This window comes from Myzus persicae, unplaced genomic scaffold (assembly GCF_001856785.1).
Source record: "Myzus persicae strain clone G006 unplaced genomic scaffold, MPER_G0061.0, whole genome shotgun sequence".
Classification (NCBI taxonomy): Eukaryota; Metazoa; Arthropoda; class Insecta; order Hemiptera; family Aphididae; genus Myzus; species Myzus persicae.
Genome location: NW_019101898.1, coordinates 133,269 through 159,063, shown reverse-complemented (window position 1 = coordinate 159,063; position 25,795 = coordinate 133,269). Strand labels below are relative to the sequence as shown.

General features: G+C 36.5%; 2 protein-coding genes across 3 annotated transcripts; one reads left to right on the top strand and one right to left on the bottom strand.

Moving 5' to 3' along the window:
* Positions 1–7,665: 7,665 nt before the first annotated feature.
* LOC111030708 (protein naked cuticle homolog 2-like) lies at positions 7,666–18,375 on the top strand. The gene is made up of 5 exons (XM_022310357.1): positions 7,666–8,065; positions 13,433–13,635; positions 13,723–13,821; positions 14,577–14,989; positions 16,760–18,375. Exons 1-5 carry the CDS (start codon positions 8,011–8,013, stop codon positions 17,235–17,237), a joined length of 1,248 nt encoding a protein of 415 aa, XP_022166049.1. The 5' UTR covers positions 7,666–8,010; the 3' UTR covers positions 17,238–18,375.
* A 918-nt stretch (positions 18,376–19,293) lies between these two features.
* Positions 19,294–25,795, bottom strand: LOC111030707 (facilitated trehalose transporter Tret1-like). Of its 2 annotated transcripts, XM_022310356.1 has the most exons (5): positions 25,460–25,795; positions 24,570–24,652; positions 24,044–24,179; positions 23,342–23,527; positions 19,294–21,003 (listed from the first exon to the last, which is right to left on the bottom strand). In XM_022310356.1, exons 3-5 carry the CDS (start codon positions 24,159–24,161, stop codon positions 19,919–19,921), a joined length of 1,389 nt encoding a protein of 462 aa, XP_022166048.1. In that variant the 5' UTR covers positions 24,162–24,179; positions 24,570–24,652; positions 25,460–25,795; the 3' UTR covers positions 19,294–19,918. The 2 variants fall into 2 exon arrangements, with proteins under 2 accessions (XP_022166048.1, XP_022166047.1); XM_022310355.1 differs by lacking the exon at positions 24,570–24,652 and having other exon boundaries at positions 25,460–25,789.

Here is a 25,795-nt window from a genome sequence, read left to right as displayed (position 1 = left end):
CTGCGCATTTTCGCCGCCGATACAATGGACGTTTACCGTAGGACAAAAATGCTTGTAATATAGTTCACAGAAATTAAAATATCATTTGAAAAACTTTCACATAACTTTTTTAACCTGCCGTATTTACCTAAATTATAACGAAAAGCTCCTACTATATAATTTAAAATGTTTATTGATGCTCTTGAGTTGCTCATCTATAGTGCTTCAATAAAAACTTGAAACGTCCAGTACCACTAAAATTGACGGGGGGAGGGGGAGGGGACGTCCAGTATCACTAAAATTGAACTTGGGACTGGGGGACGTCCAAATACCCTTTTCTATTATACATTATTAAATCTCCTTTACATTTATGTTTTTTTAATTATATAAAGCTCCAAAACACATTAGTGAATATAAAATATAAAAATAAATGATAATGAAAATCAATACAATTAACAATAAACAGTAAAATACCCAGAAAACCAAATAGGTGTTAAAAGTAGGCAATAGGACAACATACTGGTATTTTTTTATATCAAATATCAAATAATATGTCAGTACCCAAATGTTTAAAGCAATGCAATGTGCCAGTCTGATGCCTACTTTCATTTGACAATATTGAAAGAAATATTTTTATAATATAAATAGGTTAGTTTTGGTGCAATGTCAGAATATGATATTGTTCTTATTACTTCTATAGCGCAATAACTAGAACATAACCAAAATGTTGACTACTCCAGCAGTTAATCATATATATTACTATTTAAATGTCAATTTAAAATTAACATTATTTAGAAAGATATTAAGAATTTTTTAATAGCCATAATGCTTTTTACAAAATACTCAATATGATTTGTAGAAGAAATACCTATACCTATAAAAGTATTTAGGTTGAAACGTCCCACGGAGTTATATTTTAGTTATACGTTCGATTTCGATACAGATGCGGCAATACCCGGAGACGTATTATTGCTTTTTGTCACATTGAGTGAAATACCCCACTGTGAGGTATGTTGGTTTCGAGAAATCATAAAGTCATAATATATATTGCTTGGCACGAACATTTTTCGCCGTAATAATAGGGTACACGGTAACACGAAAAAAAGACATTATATTATCTTGTATCCATTCAATTGCATTAAAGTCCCTTTATTTATGTTGGCATTTCAAAATCGGGCCCAGAGCGCATTAATATATAATATAAGTCAACATTAAAAATGTATGTCATTTACTCATGATTGGTTGTGACATTTTAATTAAATAAATATGATAAACAATGAGCAAAAAGTGAAAAACCTAACAATGGATTTAAAAATAAAGTAGATATAATGAAATCTCCCCTAACGGACACTAAAATACAAAATAGATACAAAATATACAAAATAGTAAACATTTTTTTGGGAGCAAACTACGTTTTAGCTACATGCTTTCTACAAACTGAACCCTTTGATGATTGATGATAGCAGACAACATTTTAATATTTTAAGTTTAATATTTTAGTATATTTTCAACTTTTAATAATATCTATTTATGATTACAATATTCAAAGAGATCCATTCAACTATTAAAGTACCTGTACACTCATTATATCGAAAAGATTTAACCTAGAGCTTTGCTCAGAATTTAAAATACGATTGTTTTTGTATATATTTGATGCCATTGCAAAACAATACAGAAATAAAACAGGATTAATATAGGACGAAATGTACCCTGTTCGAAGTTTGTCTGGACAAGAGTACATGATACTATCTTCAATCTTGTGGTCATTGGTCACCCTAAGCTGAACACTTAATTTTGTTTCCTACTACTGATCTATCATCGAATGATTTTTTTTTTAAATAAATGAAACGTAATTCATTATTCACAATAAAAAGTATAAGTCTATTGAATGTGTTCTACTCTTAATTCTTGCTAATATTTAATAATATTATATATTGTATATATATAGCAAAAGCTACTGTCCTACTACAGATTATTTAAATTTTTATTATTTTATATTATATATTTTTTGACTTGGTACAATATTTTTTTTTCTGACCGTTACAGTTCCTATGATAACCAAACAATAACAAAGATTTTAATCATAATTTTTAAAACATAATAATATATGATCAATGTCTTGCGTGCAGCGAAGAAAATCAAGTAGCACGCTACGTTTTATTTTTCTTAAATTCTGTCTGTGAATACCAAAATAAAAGATTTATTTAAAATTTTTTGTTATATTATTTTTTTTTATTATCATAAAATGACTATATTTTTAAGATTACAGGGATAGACATGTGGAAAAGTATAGGACGTTTTAAACGGAAGCTAAACAAATTTATTTTAATTTATTAAGTTTTAACTTTTCAATATGTTAAAGTAATAAATGCATTTTAATACGTAATATTGTTAAACAAATTAAATAAGCCTTATAGTTATCATATTATATTTTATGTATAGCAAATGTTTATTTATTATTTAGCTCCAATTTTTCACTTTTCAAAAATGTCATAGGGTACCTACTTTTTACCATCACAATAGGTGTATGTATACATATAAGTAGTATATGTTATAGTTGGTATGTTGAATTAAAACAAAATAAAGTTATTGAATTTATCAATGAATTTTTCTAGATTCCAGACAAAATATTGAAGTTGGAGATTGAAACATTTCTACTGCTCCCAAAGGTGATGACAGCAAAAATACACACATCATTATAATACATTCTGTCATAACATTTTTCGGTCCGCATCGAATCTAAAATATACTCGCAACACTCCCATGGTCGCATTAAGTAGTTAACTACTTTTTAGTTTTCAGCATTCAATACTTAAAATGCTTGTGTGTTTATGAAAAGCCTTTAATGTACATATACACTTATTGTCTAACTTGTTTATACACTATATAGGTACTCCACGTATACACAGATCGAGTACACACGACATCGATGAAACAATAAATACAAATGTTGTGACGTATTATATTGTGTTATGTATTTATTATTTATACATATACATGAAGTCAATATGTGAAGTACGTTTTGGAGCTAAATTTATATTAAAATATAATACTTAAAAGGTATAGGCCACCTTTTTTATTATGCATCGATTTTTTCCCCATTTTAACATTCCCTTATAATATACCTAATAATATTTTTTCATGAATCACGTGTATCCGTCTGTCACGTTATTATTATAATTGAGCCGGGTACATAGGTTAGGAGGTGGTAGCGGCGCTGTGTAACCCATAATTTAAGACAATGTTGCTAACCCTTTTCGAATTAGCTACTACTACCTTGCCGGGCTGCCAATGATTTCGTTCAATAATAGCCTCCGTCCTTTTCCTTCTCTCTTTCACTTCACCCCCCCCCCCCATTCCCTCTTCGCTACAAACCTTAACCAGTCCCCCGCCGTGAGCGACGCCGCACCCGTTAATTTCGTAATCGTGCATCGAATTAAGACGGACATTATAAAAGAAAATTACAGTTTTCGTGCGATACATAAGTATTGAGGCGCTGGTACACGTACACATTATATGCACGCGTATACTGCTGCATCTATAAGATTGGAAAATAAATATATATATATCTCACATATGTATGTAATTTATTATTTCGATTTCTTCACGGCACGCAGACGTGGCAGTGGTTCTATTTTTATTATATATATTATACACTATATTATCATCGTCATCTATTAAGGAAATTTGGACACTAATTCTTCTTTAAAGCCTGCAAAGAAACAGAAACAGAACGTCCAAAAATATAGGTGCATATTTTGTATACTAATATACTGACATTTTTTTTACTTTAATTTTTATATGTTCTCTGAAAACGTTTTATAACAGAAGAATAATAGAATAAAATAGAATAATTTCCGATTTGCATTGTATATATTTTCATTGCTTATTAGTTATTATACTATTCTGATTTTAAATCACTGAAGCCTCCATATCTTTCAAATTCATATGCGGACCTATTATCTCAAATACACCAAGTTGAATAACTCAATAAACTACTAGTTTACGCAGCTTTAATTTTGGTACGTTAACATTTGCATAAAAAAATCTGATAAATAAATTACAGTAGAAGGATTATAGGGGAGGATTATCATTTGTAAAGCAACAGTTTGTATCACTACAGGACATTCCTAAAGTAGTATAACATTTCAATAATTGAAAAATATGGTCTTTAAGTGTATTTAAAAATCACAAAAATCAGATTTTGAGTAACTGCATCTGAATTGGAGGAAAAAAGGAGATTAGCGCATGCTAGGCAAATCAACCTGTAAATCAATAATCAATATAGTCATCTACCACATGAACTACTAACTAAGCTACCATATCTATGTATTTAATATTTATATGTTTGTGTTATATCTTATATACTATTATTTATACTTTTATACATAAACATAATACACATATTAACAAATATTTATTGATAAATCTTTTTTAAAGTTAATTATTTTCTTTAATTAAGTAATTATTATAAGCCATAAACCTTACACTTATATAACTAACAATTAAAAATATTAAGTTAAATTTTTTACCAAAAGGTGGCTACACACACACAAAATTCTATGCTCAGAATCTCAATGGCACATAATAAAACACATAAAATATTCCCCAGACATTACAATAAATAGTTATCAGAAAATTTCTTATAGATGTTTAATTTATTTTTTAATGTTTTAAACATGCACTGATTGTATTTAATTTTTAAATTATGCCATTCAACCGAGGCATTATTATAATTATATTAGTTATTACGAGATTAAATTTAATGTTATTACGCCTAAAAAATAATTATATGATAACATCGTGTGTAAAGAAAGTAAATAAAAAACATTAAAAGTTTAATTGGAAAAAATTAAGCAACAAATTCTAAGAAAATCAATCATTCATAGGTACTCTTAAGTAATTAAACTTGTTGAAAATAGGTAATTTATTTAGATATTATAGGTAAAGCTACTTGGTGAATTATTATTTTTCAACTAGTATCACAGATCATTGGTTAAATTATTTATTGAGTGGAATCAATAAATGCAGGAAACATTAATATTTATTTAACTTATATAATATTATAGACATAATAATATTTACTATAAAAAAATTAAATAATATACCTATACATTGAAGCAGTACCTATATGGCTGTATATTATATATTGCACAGATTTCAAAAATATATTATCATCATTCATCGATCATAATAAATATACGTACTAGTATAAAATATGTTCGCTAATCGAGATGTTATTAGAATTAGTATATTCATCATAATCATTAGGTACTTCTTAAATTCGCGTATTTTCATAAAACTACTTTTAATTAAAAATTACTAAAATCAAATCTGGTGTATTATAATTTGTTTATAATAAGCATATTTACATTATGCATTGATGTATCTTTTAATTTTTAATATTGATAATATAAATTTATTAGTGTACCTCATCAATTCAAATGCATTTTAAGTGTAATACCTTTGTTTAGGAGTTTATTGATTTCAAAAAATGTTATTATAAATTACACCGGCTACTGTTCATAGTATCACAAAAATTTAAATACCTATGCTTAAAAAAATTCATCGTATATTAAATATTTTTAAACAGCAATATAAATGTCTAAGGAATTTTTATTTTAATTTTCAAGCTCTCTAATTGAGCAAAATGTTATCAATGAAATAAAACTAAAAAATCAAAAAGGTCAATTTTCTATAGATAGCTCAAAACGAGTCAAAATATGAAAACTACATCAGGTATGCTATTATTGTAAACATTTAAAAATAATTTCAAGTATATCAACAGCTTTTCGTTTTTAAAATAACAACTAATTTAAAAAAATGAGAATATTACACGTGAATATTCAGTTTTATTGACTTCAAAAGCTCATGAAAAATATTTTTTTTTTAATTTCAATAATAATAACTTATTAGTTATGAGAAACCTTGTATTAGATTTTTGAATCTTATGCATGAATATAAGAAACACTATAAGTTTTAAACAACAAAATAGTTTAAAAATGTTCTTGTTATTGAAAAGAACCGTTTTCGCAAAAACCTAGATTCGAGTAAGAAATCTCTGCATCCACATTCTGTGAATATTTAATTGTAACCTAGGCACCTAGTATCAACTCGATCCTAGTACCAACTTTTCTACCAGAAAATATATAAAAATTGGAGATCTATTTCGTCTATAAATCTTTTATACATACAAAAAAAACTTGCATTGTTATCCAATATATTCATTTCTTCTCTCAGAAGCTTATAAAAGTATATTTATATTTTTTTAATTTATTATTTTGTACTAAAAATAATACTTAATTTAATTTAAATGAATTGAAAGCAAAGAAATTAGAAATTTTTCTTATGTATTCACATAGGCATCTTATTCTTTTACTATTTTCATTCAAATTACGAGATTTATAAAAAACATAAGATAAATCATACTTATATGCATATTTGAAAAAAGGAGGTACCAAAACTGTTAAAATATAGCAATAAAAAATATAATATGCAATATACATTTTATATTTGAAATCCTTTAAATCCATTATAAAATAAATGTAATACTATTTGAATGGGTATTTTATAATTATTAGAGAATTCTTCATATTATTATAATCCTAGTTCGGATAAAACGTATTATAATACACTGAAATATATAGACATATAGTAATCTACAGTCCCTTCTAAATTCTAAATCCTAATATATTCTGTACTATATTATACTATTATATTTAATACATACCTACTAGATTTAAGCTATTTAATATTATGTTCATAATATTATTAACATAGGTACAGCATCCCACAGAAACCGGATCGACTACGATTTCTTACACGCGATTATTTTGCCGGTCATAATAATAATAACTAGTCAGTTGTACTCGCGGTATATATGAATAAAAATAGTAATAAACAGATTATAGCGACTGCAATGTTCCTATATAATATTATAATACCTCTTCTCTTGGGCCGGTTTTTTTTACCTATCATAATATGGTGTGAAATCAACTTTTGAGTCGATTATCTCGCTCTCCGATGTATATAATATATAGAGACCCACCAAATGAAAACTCGCGTTCTAAATAATAATAATATTGTTGTGATATAATATTATTATTATTATAATCGCACTTCCCGACTCCTAATTACCACGCGCGCTCGCTCTCGAGCGCATGGTCGTCGTCCCGTCTTTTCGTCGGTATAAGGTACCAGCCATACCTCGCGGACTCGCACACACGGCCCGCCGTACGTCATGCCCAGCGGTATACCGGACAGTGTGTGTGTGTGTGTGTGTGTGTGCGTGTGTATAGGTACACGTGTGTGTGTGTCGAGGAGCGTAACGTATAATAATCGTAAAAATAATAATGGTAAAAGTGAAGAAAAGAATGGGTACCTTTATATATGTATGTACATATATATATAAAACGTGCCGGGTAATAATGGACCGAGAAAATAACACGCACACAGACTAGCTGGTACATGTACCTACGCACACATGTGTGCGCGCGCGCGGTATCGTTTCAAAGAACGCTCGCGCGGGGCCCCCGGAACGGCCGTCACAGTATTACTGGTGGGCGAGCGGGCGGGCGGGAGGGTTGGCAGGCAGGCATTCCGTACGGCGGCGGCGGCGGCGGCGACGGCGACGGCGACGACGGTCCGACGAGGCCCCAAGGATGAGCGAGTGTGTGTCATGCCGTACTATATAGGCGGTCGCCTTGCCGATGTGCCGACGCCACTGCCGCGCCGCAACGGCACTACAACGGCAGTCGCCCGTCAGCATTCGAACCGATACAACGTGCGCGCGTGTGTTCGCGTCGTTGCGAGTCGTGTATGCGTTCTCTTTAGCCGGGTTTTAAATCGTTCGTTATTATTATTATTTTCAAACGTTTTTACATTTTAAAAGTGTTTTTTACTTATTTGTGATTTTTGTTTCGAACCAATGACGAGAGGTTTTTTACTGTCACCGTTGATTGATCTTTTTTATTGAGACATTTTTCTACCTGGTTCCTCCGCGACCAGTTCGAGCAACAGTTAACCTTCTTCATGGGACTGTCCAAAAAAATGGAATGGCTGAAATGGATACGAAAATATTCTACAGGTAAACATTATTACTGTTTTTTTTTATTACCGTCGTCGTCGACATGTTTTGTAAATCGCGTGGGATATTTCCGTTTATGGCGGTTTATAATAACATAGTCTCTCATCTCGCGAGCGGCGATCCATACGACGCACGTTTTAGAATATTATGTTCTCACTACTATTATAGAGTAATATACTTACCCCGCACTCGTTAAGCACTCACACGTTTTACGACACTTGTTTAACGGTTGTTTCCTCCGCGGGCTCTGTTTATTATCTCGTCATTCAAGCGGTTAAGATGCATTATATAATGGGTTAGGGGAAACGCCGCTGTGAAAATTGCACTGCGTATAGAGGTATACTGCTGAGAACCGAGAACTGGAGATCGTCAGGCGCCGCGCTTAAAGTTCCGACACCTGCTGCGGACGTTCGCTATATCGTTTAAGTCGTTTAACCATAACAATATTTTAGTATAACTTCATCTCTAAATTGTATACAGTAGGTATACCATGGTACCTATACGTAACACTGGTCGTACCCAACACGAGTAACTATGTCTCTTGTATTATTGTTGTTATTATTATTATATACAGCGCGTGTGAACTTGTTGTTATATTTGGCGCGCACGATTTGTTGTGACACGCAATCGCCGACAACGGTCGGCGGCAAATTGCCGTCGAGGGTCGATGAACCACTACCTACCACTAACCACTACCGCCGCGGAAGACTCGAAAGCGATGCGTGTAAGGCGTGACGGACGAGACGCAAAGCCACCGACGCCGCCGCGAGAACTGCAACCGACGCGTTATTTCGCTCAGATTTCGAACGCAATGCAAAAAAAAATGAATAATGAAAAAAACGCCATCACTCGGCGGTCGCCCGTGTCTCCTCTGCCTTCTTTCTCCTCCACTTCATCAGCGGTTTTTGTCGCATTATGGTCGTTATCGTCGTATGTAGGTAATATTGTTTTCGTCAATTCAATTCCGTCGTGTGCAACTCGCGCGATCGATCCCCGTTGCATACTTGCATATTGTCGTGCACACGGAGTTTTATATTATGTTATGTATTATTATTATTATTATTATTATTATTATTATACAACAATACAAGAGAGAAGAGCTGCAGAGACGGCACGTTAGACCTGCGGTTTTTTTCATCTCTCGCTGCAAAGGAATTCAGAGGGGCCCGTGTGTTTCCTTGGAAATGGGATTTTTTTTCTTTCTGCCGCCGACGTCGCGCTTCACCCCCCCCCCTGGGGCCGTCTTTCGCACAACAACAACAACAATAATATAATAATATAATGTTTTCCATCGCTCCCGCTGCCGCAGTATCCAGCTGGCTCGCACCATTGTGATGCAGCGCACCCCGGGTCTCCCGTGATTGTAAATCGGGTCCCGGCATAGATTTACACCGAAGACGCACACGTATACGCACATGCACACGCACACTCGGCGAACGAACAAACACGGAATGTTTGTGGGTGGTGCAGCGCCGCATGTATATCGGCGGGTCCCCTTGTGCGACGGCGACCCACGCCTTTTTGTTTACATGTTTTAGATTATGTATAGTGTATTTGCCCTCTTCATCCGTCACTCACTCTCACTCATTCTCTCTCTATCTCTCTCTCTCACTCTCTCCCCCCCCCCCCCCCCTGCCACCCGAGACACCCCCCCCCCTTTCCCCAACTCTGCCGCCTCGGCCACCACTCCGGAAGTCTGCTGCCGCCGTCCGGCTTTCGTGTTTGTGTTTAATTTCTCCGCGCTATATTGTTATACTCGTATTCTGTACGTGGCCCATTGTCATGTGCGGTGTATGCGCTCACGAAAAACGTGGCGAAATGGCTGTGCCGAAGGGGGATATCTGCACTGCACGCGGACGTTGTCCACCGCGATGACAAGACTTCCGATGCCGGCCAGATATAGACTTATTCCGTCTCACTCTCGCGCGTGCATCATTAATCGGAGTGGCGCGTTCGAACTTGGACAATCCAAACCGAAACCCACGCAACTGTGAAACAGACCCTAGACGTGTGCGTTGTATGCGTGTGCGTGTTCAGTATTTTTGTATTGTGTAATATACGCACGGCCGGTCATCGTCGGTCGGCCGGACTTCGTGGAACTCGGACGGGTCTCGCGCGCACTGTTTGGTTTTTATCTGCCGACATTCCGAGAACCGGCCCAATAAACAACGTTACAACGGTCATCATCATCGTCTCTCCGCGCCGCCGTACAGTCATTTCGTGTATGTGTTTGTGTGCGTGTGTGTGTGTGTGTGTGTGTGCGCGCGCGCTTGTTTGTAACCGATACGGCGTGCCGACAGTCGCGTCGACGGCGTGCACGGCACCCACCGCTCAAATTGTTCGGGAGGAGGGTGGCGCGGGGATCGAGTTCCCGAAATCGTTTCGGGCCCTTTTCGTTGTCCGCCGCATTCTTGCTTCTCGGGGCGCGCATTCCGTGCGTCCTTTTCCCCTTCCTTTTTACCTCTGCAATACGGACGGCCACGCATTGACCGCGCTCGTAGAATGTAGTTATTATTATTTAGAACGATGATAATAACAATATTTTAATGTTTGTGTTTGGCGTTATCGACGATGTAAAATCATATTATTACTTAATACTTAATTAGGTGCATTAGGATGTATTGTATATATGATATAATATTATTATTTGTTACGGGTTCAAGGACGTCGGTGTCGTGAGGTCCGTGCTTCGTTTTGGTGCCAATTCTCCGCGGCGGCTGTTAACACGTGTTTATAGTCGTTGGCCAGCGCTAAAATTAATCGCTACCGTGTTTACACCGCGGTCGACCAATATATATATATATTCGCATATCATTTAATAATAATAATAATAATAATAATGACGTTCGGACCACGAAAAAAATCAGCACTGTCCACCATCCACCCTTCACGGATATAATATGTGTTTGAATCCTTTTTTGGATATCCTATGGTGTATACGGGTATAGATAGGTAGGTTACGCGTCTGGAAAGCATAATAAGAAATGATAAGTATTCTCTAGCAGACCGAAGACAACGACGAGTGTATCTATAAAGTGTATAAATAATAGTATAATATTATTATTGTGTACATCATAGACGCGTCGGTCTTTTTTTCAGTTATTCGGTCGCGGCCACAGTATACGCGGACGCGCGACCGCGTTTTACAATCTCCGGGGATTGACGACGACGATAAGTCCGAGCAGTTTTTATCCTCCAGAAAAAAAAAAAATAGTATACAATATAATATAAAATAATGACGTGTCATGTGTTATGCGTGCGTTGGAATATATACGAGAGGGGAAAAATATATATGGTATATATAAGGAAAGGAAAAAAAAGAATATTACCGACCAGCCGGCCGACGACTAATGTTATGTCGGCGGCTCCGCCTTGTCGGTACTCTTTGTAGCCAAGAGTCAAGGCCAAGATTATATATCTCAACCAAGGATCTCTTCTGAAACGTTGTTGCCGCATGTTGTTTCGTCTCTCACTCCTTCTCTCACAATCGCACCACCCTCTCGCTCCGACACACACACACACACACACACGCACATACTAACACTTACATTCGGTCCGTTGCCCGTAGATGATTGTAACGCCGTCGTTCGCGCGCGCGCGGGACAGAACAATACTATGAAAACATGTTATTAGCATATTATAGAAATCCGGTTCCAAAAAAAAAAAAAAAAATCGTAATAGTAATAATCGGGATCGAATATTTTTATAGACATATTTTTTTCGTCTATTCTCCCTCCACCCCCCGCTATGAGTAGGAGAATAGATTTCTCTCGAAGGTCGCGCACAAAACTCCGTCCCCTCTTCTCAATCCCTTATTATATTGTACCTTATATTAGGTACGTTTGTCGTTCGCGTGTCAATTGTGCGAAGCGTTGCTGCACCAGTAGCTTATTATAATATAATTGTACATGTACCGTATTTCAACCAGTCGTCGTCGTCGTGACCTAGCAGAACCGGCACAAAAAATGATCGAGAAAAAATTACACGCGCGCGCTCACACACACACACACGCCTACACACACACGCGAGCGCGCAACACCGTATATAATATTATTCTAGTTTGTGCGTCTATTGTTCTGCTATGTTTTTTATTCGGTAGAAACGGCGTTTGTGTGTATGTGTGTGTGTGTGTGTGTGTGTGTGTGTGTGTGTGTGTGTGTTTGTGTGTTTGTGTGATGCGAGTTGAATCGGCCGCGGCTGCTCCGGCTGCGGGAGAGAAGATGGATGGATGGATGTGCTCGGCGGTACGTATCAAACGTTCGCCGCTCTCGCCTCCTCCGGTCTACGTTGCCGACAAGCAAACCGGTTTCGTTTCCTCGACCGCGTGCGTTTGTGTGCGTATGTGTTTTTGTTGCCGTGTGGTTGTTCTTTCGTGCGTGTGTGCGCGCCTCTACAATATTATCGTCGTCGTCGTCGTCGTCGCCACTGCACTCTCTCGCTCGCTCTCTCCATCTGTCTATTTTTTCCGCCCCAGCAAACCCCTGCACCGATCCCACCTGCACCCCTTTCTAGCACTCTTTTCGTTTTGAACGTGTGCATTCTTACTCAGTAATACACTCTCCCATATGTGTACATTGTACTAAGATAATATTAATAATAATAATAATAATAATAATACGAGCACACGATTTCGCGACGGAACAGTGTCAAGACTCGAAAAGACGAAATTAATATATTATTGTTACATAATAATATAAGCGTTTCTCTCTATTTTCACCCATGTGTAACGAGATTAATTTAGGGAACTATTAAATATTATATCTCAGTCGGGTTTGGGGTATATTAATATTATGATAATTATATATGTGTATCGTATATCGATATCCTACTTTGTTTTCATCGTACAGGTACCTATATATTTCTCCGTCCCGCGAGTAAAATATAATAATGGCACGTAATGTGTACACCGCACTCATTACAGTCGTATTGTCAGCGTCCGACTAGCTCTCTCCACCCGCGCTCCACTCGAATAATACTCCATGAGTGTTTTACAGGAATACATAGTACGTTCGCCGTAAAACACGAATCGAATAGAGCAGAACTGGTTCTTACCCTTAACCGCGTAGCGTTTCCTCCGGGCGGGAAAGAATGGAAACGGCGGAAAAAAAATTAAAAAACAAAACAAAAGCGTATACACGCCGCTGCCGCTTTTTTTGATAATGTGTTTCACCGCATCCTGCATGCTGGTTGTAGCGGCGGACATGTAATACCAGATTCCAGTTATTAAATATTTTTAATTAAAAAACCGCCACTCTATTTATGTATTATACATAATGTAGTATATTGTGCACGTAAATTTGTAAATTATGTTAATCTCTTAAAGTGGATTTTAATTGACATTTTTTTCCCCACTTCCCGGTTTCGCAGGTATCCTGGACACGAAAACTGGTAGCATGGAAACGTTAATTGATTCGGCCAGTTCGAAGACCATCAATTACGCTTATACCTCCTCGGTAATTGCTGACGATGAATTCATTAACGCCGCCGCACCCCCACACCAGCGTCCGATGTTGCCGCCGCCACCACCTACTTCACAAGTTTCGCCGTCGCCGCCACAGCTACCTAACGACGTGAGTATTCCGTCCATATGTATTAAATATTGTAATGCTTTGAATATTTAAAGTTTTTAAATCTAAACTTATTTCTTCTTTAAACAGGTATACGACTGCTGCGTGTCTCTCGACGGAATACCCATCAAACACGAGTTTCAATACACCTTCTCCGACACCGACGGTCATGGAAAAATCACCAAACACGTAAGTCTAACTATATAATATATTATGTTTTATGTACACAACGTTATCTACAGGGAGCGGTGGCCTGTGGGTCTTCCGGGTTTAAACCAACCCCAACATTATTTTTCTGGTTAATCCGCTACAGGTTACATTTACACACGTTTTTTTTGTATTTTGGTCATGAAACCCTCTCTTAAAATCACGCCGGATATGTTCGTAAATATTGTTTATATACTTACAACATATAAAATATATACTCGAACGAACGAAACGTACGATATAAATTATGTAGCACGCGGTAGGTACTTTACGTTTTTACATGTACCCACAAAATAATAAACACATTATAGTATATAGTCCACCGCCCTGACTTAAAAGATTTTAAATGGAACGCATTTAAAAATAACAAATCGTTCCTTCTGATGTTTGGCAACGCAATCAAAGTAGTCCACTCAAACCGTCTGTGAAACTTCTCATATAGGCGCGACAACAACGGGATCTCTTTGTTTTTGCTCGTTCGCCTTTGATGTTCCAATTAAGACACATTTCACTGTTTCACAGACACATTGTCAGATAATAGTAATATATATTAAATATAATATGTAATTCCTCGAAATCCCATTGGGGACGTCTGAACTTCCGTTCTTGGCAAACCGCCAAATCCATTATTATTATTATTTTTGGTTTTCTTTAATTTTTTTTTAATTTCGTGCTTGTCTCTATGTTACCATCATGTATAATATATTTAATAACGATTTTTATATGTGCTGCCGCAGGATGTCGAAGGACTGGCTACGAAAATACTTGAGTCCATGTACGGTACAACGTTGAAATTCTCGTCGCGGGGCCAGCGAACAGTCAAAGTGACGCTCAACATCAGACAATCGGTGGCGGTGGTCGTGGACGGCACGACGTCGGGGACGCCGTACCGTGGCCACCAGAGCAGTCGTGAGCGCAAGACCAAGTCGGACAGACATCGTAGCAGGGCTGATGCTACCGCATACGGGGTTATCGACGATGGGACACTATTAGAGCAACCAGACTATCCGTCTGTTTACGATGGTGGCAAGGGGTCCTGGCTGCCACACCACAGAAGTGCCAAGCTGGGAGCACAGCGGTACAGACGCGAACAACTGATCGAAATGGTGCAGAGGAGTCTGGCAGAAAACTTGAGTTTCCAAAATCAAAGGTATGTGACGTCATACAATCGTTTATTATATGAATCGACCAGTTGCAAGATGTATATACACAAATATTATTATAGATATAGAGTACTAGATTAGATAGTACATACTATAATATAGTCCAAACACATAACAGTATAAATAAAAACGTAGTTTAAATAAGACGACCATCTTGCAACTATTATTCACATACTTACCTCATTCATACGTTAGAAATTAAATCGAATTGCATGGTTAAGTGTCAACGTTTTAAAACGTATTTTTAATTATTGTTTAAACTATAGAAAAATATATATTTCGTGAAAATAGATATATATTTTGCAACTGGTGGACTAGTACCAATATTATAATTCATAATACACATTCAACAGTTAGAACGATTTTAATGTAATAACAAATAAATATTACACCTTTATTGTTATCGTACTTCGAATCGCGGTGTCGAGTTATGATCAGAAATTTAGACCTAGTGCGCGCATATTTAATAATTATACGAGTAATTATTTTATTATTTTATTGTCGATCGGTCTGACTAATATATATCACGACTAGCAGTGGCACTCATTTTTTACTATACGTAATCGCGTGATGTACGTATTATTGTAAATAAATCAAAACTATGCAAACGAGCCAGGAGAGTTACGCGCGCAAACCCCGCGGCGGCGGCGCTAGTAAATAAAATAAAATCATAACGTCGTCGTTGTCGTCGTCCGTTTATTATAATTTATAATATATGTACGCCGCACGTACGATAATAATATATTGTATACAGTTATAATACGAGAGCGAGGCCGACCGGTATATATATGCAGACACGCACACTGTATACATAATAACCGTTGGTCGGGTCGCGAAAAAGGAATTCCGCGTGTATATACCTCTATATAGATCGTCAGGTGATTTTAATAATATTATATACCTATCTTTAATAACGTATTGTAAACGTTTCGCCGGTACACATAATATGTGTGTGTGTGTGTGTGTGTGTGTTGGACTCGGTCCAAATCCGACACTCTCCAAAGCGAGCCGGCACACGTGACGACGAAAGATGACGCTCGTGCTAGTATATACCCGCGGAGTTTCGAGGGCGTAAATAAAATTATTATTTATAGATGGTTTTAAAATTTAAAATTATAAATTTCACCGCTTCTTCCGGAACCGGAAGTCGAAAAATATCTATTGTCGTGAACGTTCTCGCATCGCAGAGCCCGCGGATTTGTGTGCGATGAAACCCTGTATATAGCCAAGTATTATTTCATATGATATCATTATTATGCATAAAGTGCATACAACACAATTACGTGCAGCTGAAAACTATATATCATCATAATTTATAATATTAGATAATATCGCCAACTACGCTATAGTAAAGTTGTAGGAATTTATAGCGACATATATGTATTAAGATCCGCAAATGTATCTCAAATGGGTAGACAACGTTTGCCGAAATACTATTTTTATTAATATAATAGCAATGTTAATTTTTTAAACATTTTTTACCTCGACCGAAATGTCCATTTTGTTACATCAGACACTGTATTATACACATGACATGCATTTAAAAAAAACACCACTAAGTACACAATTTATTGTAATCACGACATCGTTAAACGCTCTATACTATTGATTATTAAACAATCAACTGTAGGAGAAAAATATGCAAATCGATGATTTAAAACTATTATATCAACACGTTATTTATACACCCGAGACGTGTGTTCAACACACAAATATTAAAACATTTTTAAAACCATTTATTTTTTCTATGTTTACAGGAAATCCGAAAAGCCGGAGGAGGTCGTTTATCACAGACCGCGGACGAAGCGTCGCCAGACCGGAGCACTGCCGGCCAAGGTGGCGTGGAGCCCGTACGACTTCGAACCGGTGGCACATGTGCCTTCGTACCAACACCACCACCACCGACAGCACGAACACCTCAAGAACGTCAGAAACAAGCAGCAGCAGTTGTACAGTAACGATGTAACGGCCGAGGATCACGGGATCAAGTATTCGTCGGGTCACTCTCGACCACACCACCGGGCCACCGCGGTAGTCAGCGGTAACAAACTACAACAGTCGAAGGACGCGGCCGCGGCCACTACCACTACCGCAGCAGCCGCCGCCGCCGCTCAAGAGCAGACCAAAAACATCGATCATCAGCGGTACAAACGCGCCAAATTGGCGTCCAAGAAGATTCATCATCACATACACGAACACCATCATTATCATCACTACGACTATTACATCGTCTGATGACGCAGCCGAAGAGTGTGTCTGTGTGTGTGAGAGAGAGAAAGAGAACAACGAAAAAACCGTTTAATTCCTTTTCATCGTGTAAATATTAATTGTCACAGCATTATCATCATAACATTATTTGGTATACACTTATACGTGTGTACATACATTACGTGTTTGTATTTTTTACGAGCATATTTGCTGCACTGGACCAGCCGGGTCGGCGACATCGACATAAAGCTTTTTTCCCAAAAAATATCAATTCCTTTTTTCCCTATCCAATCGACAAATAGCTATAAAAAAACAATACAAAACAAATCCATTAAAACATTTATTTTCGGTTGTACGCCGGCGTTTATATATATATTATATATACACGCACAGTGCCAACTATAATTTATTATTATTATCATTATTATTATTATTATTATTATTATTATATTATTATTATGATTTTTTTTTTAAAATGCATTTGTTTTATGTGCGCCTATATTAGGATTTCGATTATGATATGTGTGAGCAGCAAAGTTTGATATGTGTATCATTCAAATATTTTAACTATTTCAATAATTTTATTTTAGTGATTTCTGTAAGCACGGACTTTTTACCTCTTTTCCCCAACACAAAATAAACAAAAACACGCAATCAAACTTTGAGCCACATACACATAATCATCTGAAGTATTTGTGAATGTGTTTAACAGCCCAATAGTTCCTTTTTTTGTATGTGTACTATTTTTATTGTATTTTTTTTTTCATAAGATTTAAGTTTTAAATGACATCAATTGTAAAAACGTCAAATTAATGTAATGCGAATAAAGACTCGACATTTCTTTTCATATTACATCGTACAATAATACCTGCCGTCGCTGCAACACCTGCCGCAGGGCTGCAGTTTTTTATTATTTTTTTAACTATTAACGATTATAATATCATTAATTGTGCAGGTATGCAATAATATGATAATATTCTCCATGCACTCGCTGTAAATCGATATGGCTAATATACGAATTGTATGCAAAAAAATAACAAAAAAACCTACTGAATTTCAATTTGACTTGTGTAAATTACCACTGTCATGTGTATTATAGTGTTTTCACTATCCATTGTTCAACCATGATATTATTATATTATATTAAAATCCGCCAAACAGTAAATGTTATTGATTATATTATTAATTTACTCACCTGTTGATCCTTTGACGATTATCAATGCAAAATCCTGTAAATGAATCTTTCTATCATTTATAATATTAAGTATATATTAACTCAATTTTCAATAAAATACTGATTTATTATTATTGAATATCTATTGATTAATATGAGACTATATTATAAGAAATAGTCTGTTTTTATAAAATGTTGAGTGGAAATGTAATACTATTTGCACAAAAGTAATAAGAGAATAGTGATATTGTAAATTAAAATTGTTCATTCTTCAGTTGCAACTGTCAAAGTGTAGACAGCATATTATATATTACGAAACATTATAATATTTGGTTTGATTTAATTGTGTGCGTGAATAACTTAGATACCTGACTTAAATTTTAAACTCATCAAATACATGGATATTTTATAAACGTCAGAGCATTGGGCCAGTCTGAAAAAAACCTATAATATCGAAATTAACTAAGTACACTATATTGTAGCTTTTGTGCATCTCGATACTCGTATTATAATACAATAATTGTATCATAGTTATAAGTCCAATTTTTCACGGACCATTACTTAATTTCGCCTATAGAAATCAATGTTATCTATATTATAATTTTAAATTGTAACTTTAGTTTATTGCAGTATAATGTTTCTGTAACATCGACCTTATTTTTTACTTATAAAGCTTGATAAAAAATAAGCTTAAACGTTTGTCAGTAATGAAAATCTGTATACATCATAATAGGTAAATACAAATACAAAATCAATGTGTATGGAGGAACGTATATACCACGCAAACTCTTAAATATTGTATTATATAATAGGTATATACTTTATATTATAGATACATAAACATAAATTCATAAAATATGTGTACATATATAAATATATTATATTACAGAAGAAGTATATTATATTATGTTTCGTTAAAAGCTATAATTTACATACAAAATATTAATTGCGTTACAAAATGATAGTCGATTCGTAAACATTGCACGTGTCCCATTAATTACACAAACATATCTACTACAAAACATACTTACACTTATATATTACATACATTATACTATATTAAAACTATAGTATAGTTTAAACTAGGTATATACGACATACTTAGTATATTATATTTACACGGATGTTAAATAAACTTACAGTACTTTTTTATTACATTTAATTGTTTTAATAAAATGGGTCTATTATACCCCAAGTATAAGGCGTTTTTATGTACACTCGACCTAACCGGTCTAGAGGGGAAGGGGGGGATACGGTACGGCGATAGCTATTTAAATATTGGCCGTGATGTATTTTATTGCTAGCTGTTATAACACAATCGTATTATGGGTATCACAGAATTGCGGTGACTCGTCGTACTCAAACTCGTATAAAAAATACATTTTTAAATATTCACAATTTATACAGTATCATGATTGTGTAGCATAGACATTTTGAACACAATTATTATCGTTCGAAATGCCGCTGTCACGTAACTGACCTAACTATACGACTGAATAATACTTTAAAACCGAATGAGCAGTGGGGGTCGGGTCTAGGGTATTTGAGGTTTGGCTATCTTCTTGCGGGCCTTGTCCTTGGATGACCTGAACCCGTCAGTTATCTCATTTAACGTCTTGCCAGTGGTCTCGGGCAGGACGAACGCGCCGAACAGGGAAGTGATCAAGCACGTGCACGCTGACGCTGTCCACACGACACGGATGCCGAACGTGTCCACCAGCATCGGGTACACCTTGATGGCGGCGAACATGAGCTCGTAACCGCACGAGTACATGACGCCGTTCATGGTGCCCTTTACAGCCATCGGGAACATCTCGCCGCACGCGCTCCACGGTAACGGCAGCACGGCGAACATTGCGAAGAACACGTAAAACAGGAACGGCACGATCAGCAAGTCAGAGGCCGGCGGGTCGGGCTCGCCGTTGAACGCGTACAGGTAACCGACCACGGTGGACATGGACACGCACATGCCCAGCCCCGAGACGGTAGTCAGCATGCGCTTGGTCGCCGACTGGAACATGAGGCTGACGATGGTGCCGGCCAGACGGGCGGCGCACAGGTACACGGCGGCGGTCATTCCGTCAATGGACACACGGCAGTCGCGCATCACGTCCACAGAGTAGAACAGCAACACGTAGAACCCGGACGCTTGTTGGCAGCATAAGAATGCGAAGGAGGCGAGCGCGGGCTTCCAGACGGTGGGCGAGGAGTACGTGCCCCAGCAGCTCACGTTCTTTTCCATGTTCGCGCCAACCGTCGAGTCGGCCCGGCTCAACGTGGCCATGGCCGCAGCTGCGCAAGGCGGTGGAGGCAGCGTGGGCAGGTCGTCGATGCGGTCCAGCTCGAACCCGAACCACTTCTCGGCCTGTCGGGCCTCCTCTTCTCGCTTCCGGGACCGCAGCCACATCGGCGTGGACGGCACGAAGAACGGCGCGACGAAACCGACCACGCACATGACGGCGAACACGGCTGCCACTGTCCGCCAGTGGAACAGCGCGCCCAACACCGCAGACGTCATCAGGCCCAGGCCCACGAACAGTGTGTAGATCAACAGGAAGAACGGACGGCTGTCCGTCGGGCTCGTCTCTGCTATGTACACGTAGATCACGCCGCCTGTGCCTAAAACACGACACATTACATTATTGTTATTGCGCAGTTCTTGTTGCTACCGACATTTTAATTTCGTTAGGTTCAAAGAAAAATATTGCCAATCTCCTGAATTTTAATTTCTAAATTTTTTTTTTTTTATTGATCTAAGAACCCAACAACTATCAATGGCCATTAGCTGTTTGTAGGGGAACGGATGGTTTGAAACACGTTTTGTATGTGTGGTTGCAAGGATTTTGTTGCTAAAAATCCAGGGTAACGCCGGTCGATTATGTACACTCAAAGCCCATTATACGCAACTGAGTGTGGTCACCACGCCACACCAAGTCACAGCTCTTATTATTTACAATTATACAGTAGTATATTATTTTAAATTAATATTTAAAAGTTTAAACGTATTTTATAGTTTGTTAGTGTGGCCGTGCGACTCCACGGTGGATGTGCGAACAGGCACTCCCAAATCGTATTTAAATATTAAATGAAAACAAAAATCAAAAAATAATTTATAAAAACACCATAGCTACGTTGGAAAAAAATACAACTAATTGCGAAATCCACCCATCGGCCATCACCCGATCAATAGATATATACACAACTGACGTACGTACAGGGTACTTATAGGTGTATAGATTTCTCTCAAAATGTTATCAGTACTCAGCTAGACTGAGCAAACGGTTTACGCAATATGTATAACAACAAGTGTCGTCCGATCCCCTTACAATAAAATATAATGACAAATTATACTTTATACCGTTATATCTTATTATATATTATTATTACCTACTCTATACAATATATTATACAGTGCTGAAAATCTCTCACGTATCGTCTGCGCACAACAATACTTTGTGAAGTCGTGTATTACAAGTCGTCCGACAGTGATAATAATAAAATAATCCGACCCGTCGGATTACGGATGTATCCACGCCTAATGCCTATAAATTATATATCACACAAATAATGTATAGGTTGTCATACACGTCGTCCCAATATATACGTGTCCCACTCGGAATTTGTATCCCCCCGACATGCAGTGTTTTGACTATATATTTTATAGATATGATGTGCCCATGTATATATGTCACCGGACAATATAAATATCGTGCTGTCCCGATGGTCGGGCGAGAAGCCAATCGGATATAATATAATATATTATTTTATTTATCGCCTAAAAATATATCATAATAATAAAACGCGCCTACAGACTCGAGAGCAGCGCACTACCAATACGAATCAACGATATATATTCGGTATATGTATCACGGTAGGAATCGTACGGTAGATACCATAATCTACCGTGCCACAGTGGTGTACATACTTTATGTGTATAATAATTTCGTGTCTGTAGCAAAAAGGAAAAACGTGCTCGTTCGACTCGAAAGAACAACTGCGGCTAGCACACGTCTGTATATAAACGCTCACCCTATATAATATATGTATGCGGTTTACCCACAAACATAATATAAATCCCGAACATCCGGAGTCCGGTACTATTCAATATCGTACCTATTATTGTACACGCACAGAGACGCCGCCGCCACATAATCTCCGTCGAACACAATAAAATATATCATTATGTACTGGTGAACTGTGACATCGAAATGTGCGTAGGAAACACGGTCTCTATATAATTTATATTATAGTGCTACAATAGGTGACGGAGAAATAGGGATCCTAAATGTTTTCCAGCTCCGTGTACCCTAGCTCGTGGAGGAGGACCTGCAGTTGTCGAGAAGGTTCGAACTCACTTACTACCTATATATTATAATATATGCACAACCATACGTGCGTGTGTATAATTTCACAAGCATTTAGTAGTGAACGGCTATAGAACGGGCAGGACATCACGTGCACCGCAACGGTGACCGGAAGAGAGGTTACTATATGGAAGCGATTATTAGGCGTGCGCAGACTAGCTCTGTATGGTTAGGGCAGACACCTATGTAAAGTGAGACTGGTAGTTATTCAAAATAAAAAACTCGAATGAGAAATCGAACAAACTTTCAAGTACTCTCCAGTGCTCCACATGATGTCATGATTATATTATATATAGGTTGTGTTTACACAGAATTCTCGCTAAAAATCGTTTGGGCTATTGTCGTTTTGATCGGTACCTATTATGTCTGCGTTATGATATAATTATTTTTCAGTTCGCACTAAATGAGTATAATTCCAATAAATCAGTGAGCCGATAGATTTACAAACAAAACATTGTGAATGCGTTTATAAATTAATGACTCACAATAACGGTCTCTCTACAGGATCGCCGCCAAGAGTCGTTTCATTAAGATTATTACTCACATTATCGTCAGTGTTAAATTACTTAAATGTAATAAAATAATACACTCACCGGTAGCCAGTCCGGTCAACAGTCTGCCGATGTAAATGTCTTTCAAGCAGACAGCGTTGAAGAGCAGCGACCAGCTGATGAGCAGGGGTACGTACGTAAGCTGCAGTGATAACTTCCGGCCGTATCTGTCGGACAAATAGCCAAACACCAGCGAACCGATGGGGCACAGCAGGAGCGGTAGACTTGCTGCGAAAAACCCAAACCGTTCATAGTTTATGTAATACGTGCGATATTATATTCTTACACTATCCGTCACGTATATATATAGGTATTATATAAATTACGCGGGCTTAAAGCTACAAAATAATATTAGATTCTGGGACAAATGTTTGCTCTAGAAAAAATGCTTCCGACTTCATGGGAATGTTTCTGATGGAAAATTACATCTTGTTCATATTTTGGGGGTCGAAATCAGAAATTTTCTTTAGAATTTTTGTTGGAACACTTGTCTGAGTAGGACACTACTGACAAATGGCTGCGACTATTATATTGTACGCATTTAGTATTTAGTATTTAGCTCATACTATAAGTGTATTCAAATATTTTTGCCATTACAATTATAAAATATAAGAGAGTGTATACAATTGAATTCTCAAGAGTAGTATTGTTGGCTCGGTTAGCAATATTTTGGGCATTTTGGGATGCCGTTTGCGAAAAATTAAATTTTTTTGGCGAGGTAGTTCTCCACTCGTTCATACATACCTATCCAGGACGCTTGGTCGGCGTCGACTTTGAAGAGAGCGTCACACCGTTCAAGCTGTGGAAGTATGACGGCTGAAAATCCGAACACTCCGCCGATGATGAACTGTTGAAACGACATTACGCTGGTGGTGAAGAACTGTAAAACAAAGTATAAATACGAATAAATAATATAACTCAATGGCTTAGTACAAGGAAGGCCAATATCAAAAAGGAGGTACAGTTTAGTGGATTGCTTGGAAATGGAATTTAAAATATGTCCATTTTTAAAACAATGACATCAATCAAATAATCTCAATTTTGTCAAAATGTAACATTGGCCTTTCTAGCAGCAATCAATAGAAATAGAACTATTGCTAAAGAGGTGGGGATTAATATCTTTAAAAAAAATGTGCAATCGAAACAGTACTATAACGGTCGTATCAAAGATTGACAAAATTACATTTACCTAAATGTTGTAAAAAAATGTACTATCGTTGGATATAATGATGATCTGTACCTCTATATAATATAGTAAACTATTACTTACTTAATAGCATATAGTTCCCATATTATTCATCTTTCAAAACCTCCACTAGCACATTCTACGATTGTTTTTCTGTTTTTGCCATTCTAAATATTGAATTTCATGCACTTACAAATAAAAACGAATAATACGTTCCCATATCTTAGGTACTATACACATCATTACATTAATACTTTGATTTCTGGTATAATGAAATATATTTCTGCATCACTATTTTTTTCATTATTTAATTTTTTTCTACTTGTTATGTTTTGATCAATTATTGAAAAATATTGAAAAATTCTATTGGAATCTAATAAATTTAAATCCTAGAGATGAGTTAAATTTAGGTGAACTAGAATTTAAATCGTATCCGAAATTTTGAATTTAGTCAAACTTTTAACAATTTAATCGCACTGGGTTAAAAATATATTAGTAGCGAAATAAACTGTGACCTATTAGGGTTTAAGAGTGTTAAATTATTAATTATATTTTTGAAATGGTTATTAGTTAGTTGACTACTTGTTTTGAGTGAAAAAATGTAAAAACTTAAGTCTAAAAAGTAAAATAAATATTAACAAATAACCAGATATATGTTTAATGTGAATATGTGATATTGAGATTTTCAAAACTAAACAGTGACATTGCACTTGAAAAAAAGTTAATCTGCCATAATACACGAACGTCGAACATTTCGAACTTGATTATATTCGATATCTTTAAAGTACGAAGATTCAAGAACACATCTCCAATAATAATATTATGTTCTTTAAGTTATAACAATTTCAAAAAATTAATGGACCACAAAAATACGGTCGTTGGGGGGGGGGGGGATTTCTAGAAATGAGTTTGTTATTTTTCTGGAAAACTGCACTTAACATGTAGTACTATAACCCATAATTCGATGTGCTTACCAATTTCAAATGCACAACTGATATTTTGTTCAACATTTTGCAGGACAACGGCGGTGGAACGGATGGTGAATATTATACAATAATATTATAATGCTTCTTCAGTGGTGGACGAAGACCTTAGGTAGATACTTTATGGTGTGTACAGATGCAGATACATCTGTAAGCAAAAATATACGACAGTGCACAGAGTTTACTTTAAAGCTTTGAATGCGAAAGGAACACGCGGCGCATCCAATTTTTATAACGACATCGAACAGGTGGTGTCAAATTATGACTGCGATAACACTTTAATCTCTAGCTCGTCATTAAAATTTTCACAGTCGGTAGGTACCTACC

Bases quoted from the DNA above. Each gene is read 5' to 3' on its own strand.
- LOC111030708 (XM_022310357.1), top strand. From the start codon at position 8,011: ATGGGACTGTCCAAAAAAATGGAATGGCTGAAATGGATACGAAAATAT. The intron at 13,636-13,722 runs GTGAGTATTCCG...TTCTTTAAACAG, and splicing joins CGCCACAGCTACCTAACGAC to GTATACGACTGCTGCGTGTC. The intron at 14,990-16,759 runs GTATGTGACGTC...CTATGTTTACAG, and splicing joins TTGAGTTTCCAAAATCAAAG to GAAATCCGAAAAGCCGGAGG.
- LOC111030707 (XM_022310355.1), bottom strand. From the start codon at position 25,495: ATGTTGAACAAAATATCAGTTGTGCATTTGAAATTG. The intron at 24,180-25,459 runs GTAAGCACATCG...TTTGTTTTACAG, and splicing joins CAGTTGTGCATTTGAAATTG to TTCTTCACCACCAGCGTAAT. The intron at 23,528-24,043 runs GTATGTATGAAC...GGTTTTTCGCAG, and splicing joins CGACCAAGCGTCCTGGATAG to CAAGTCTACCGCTCCTGCTG.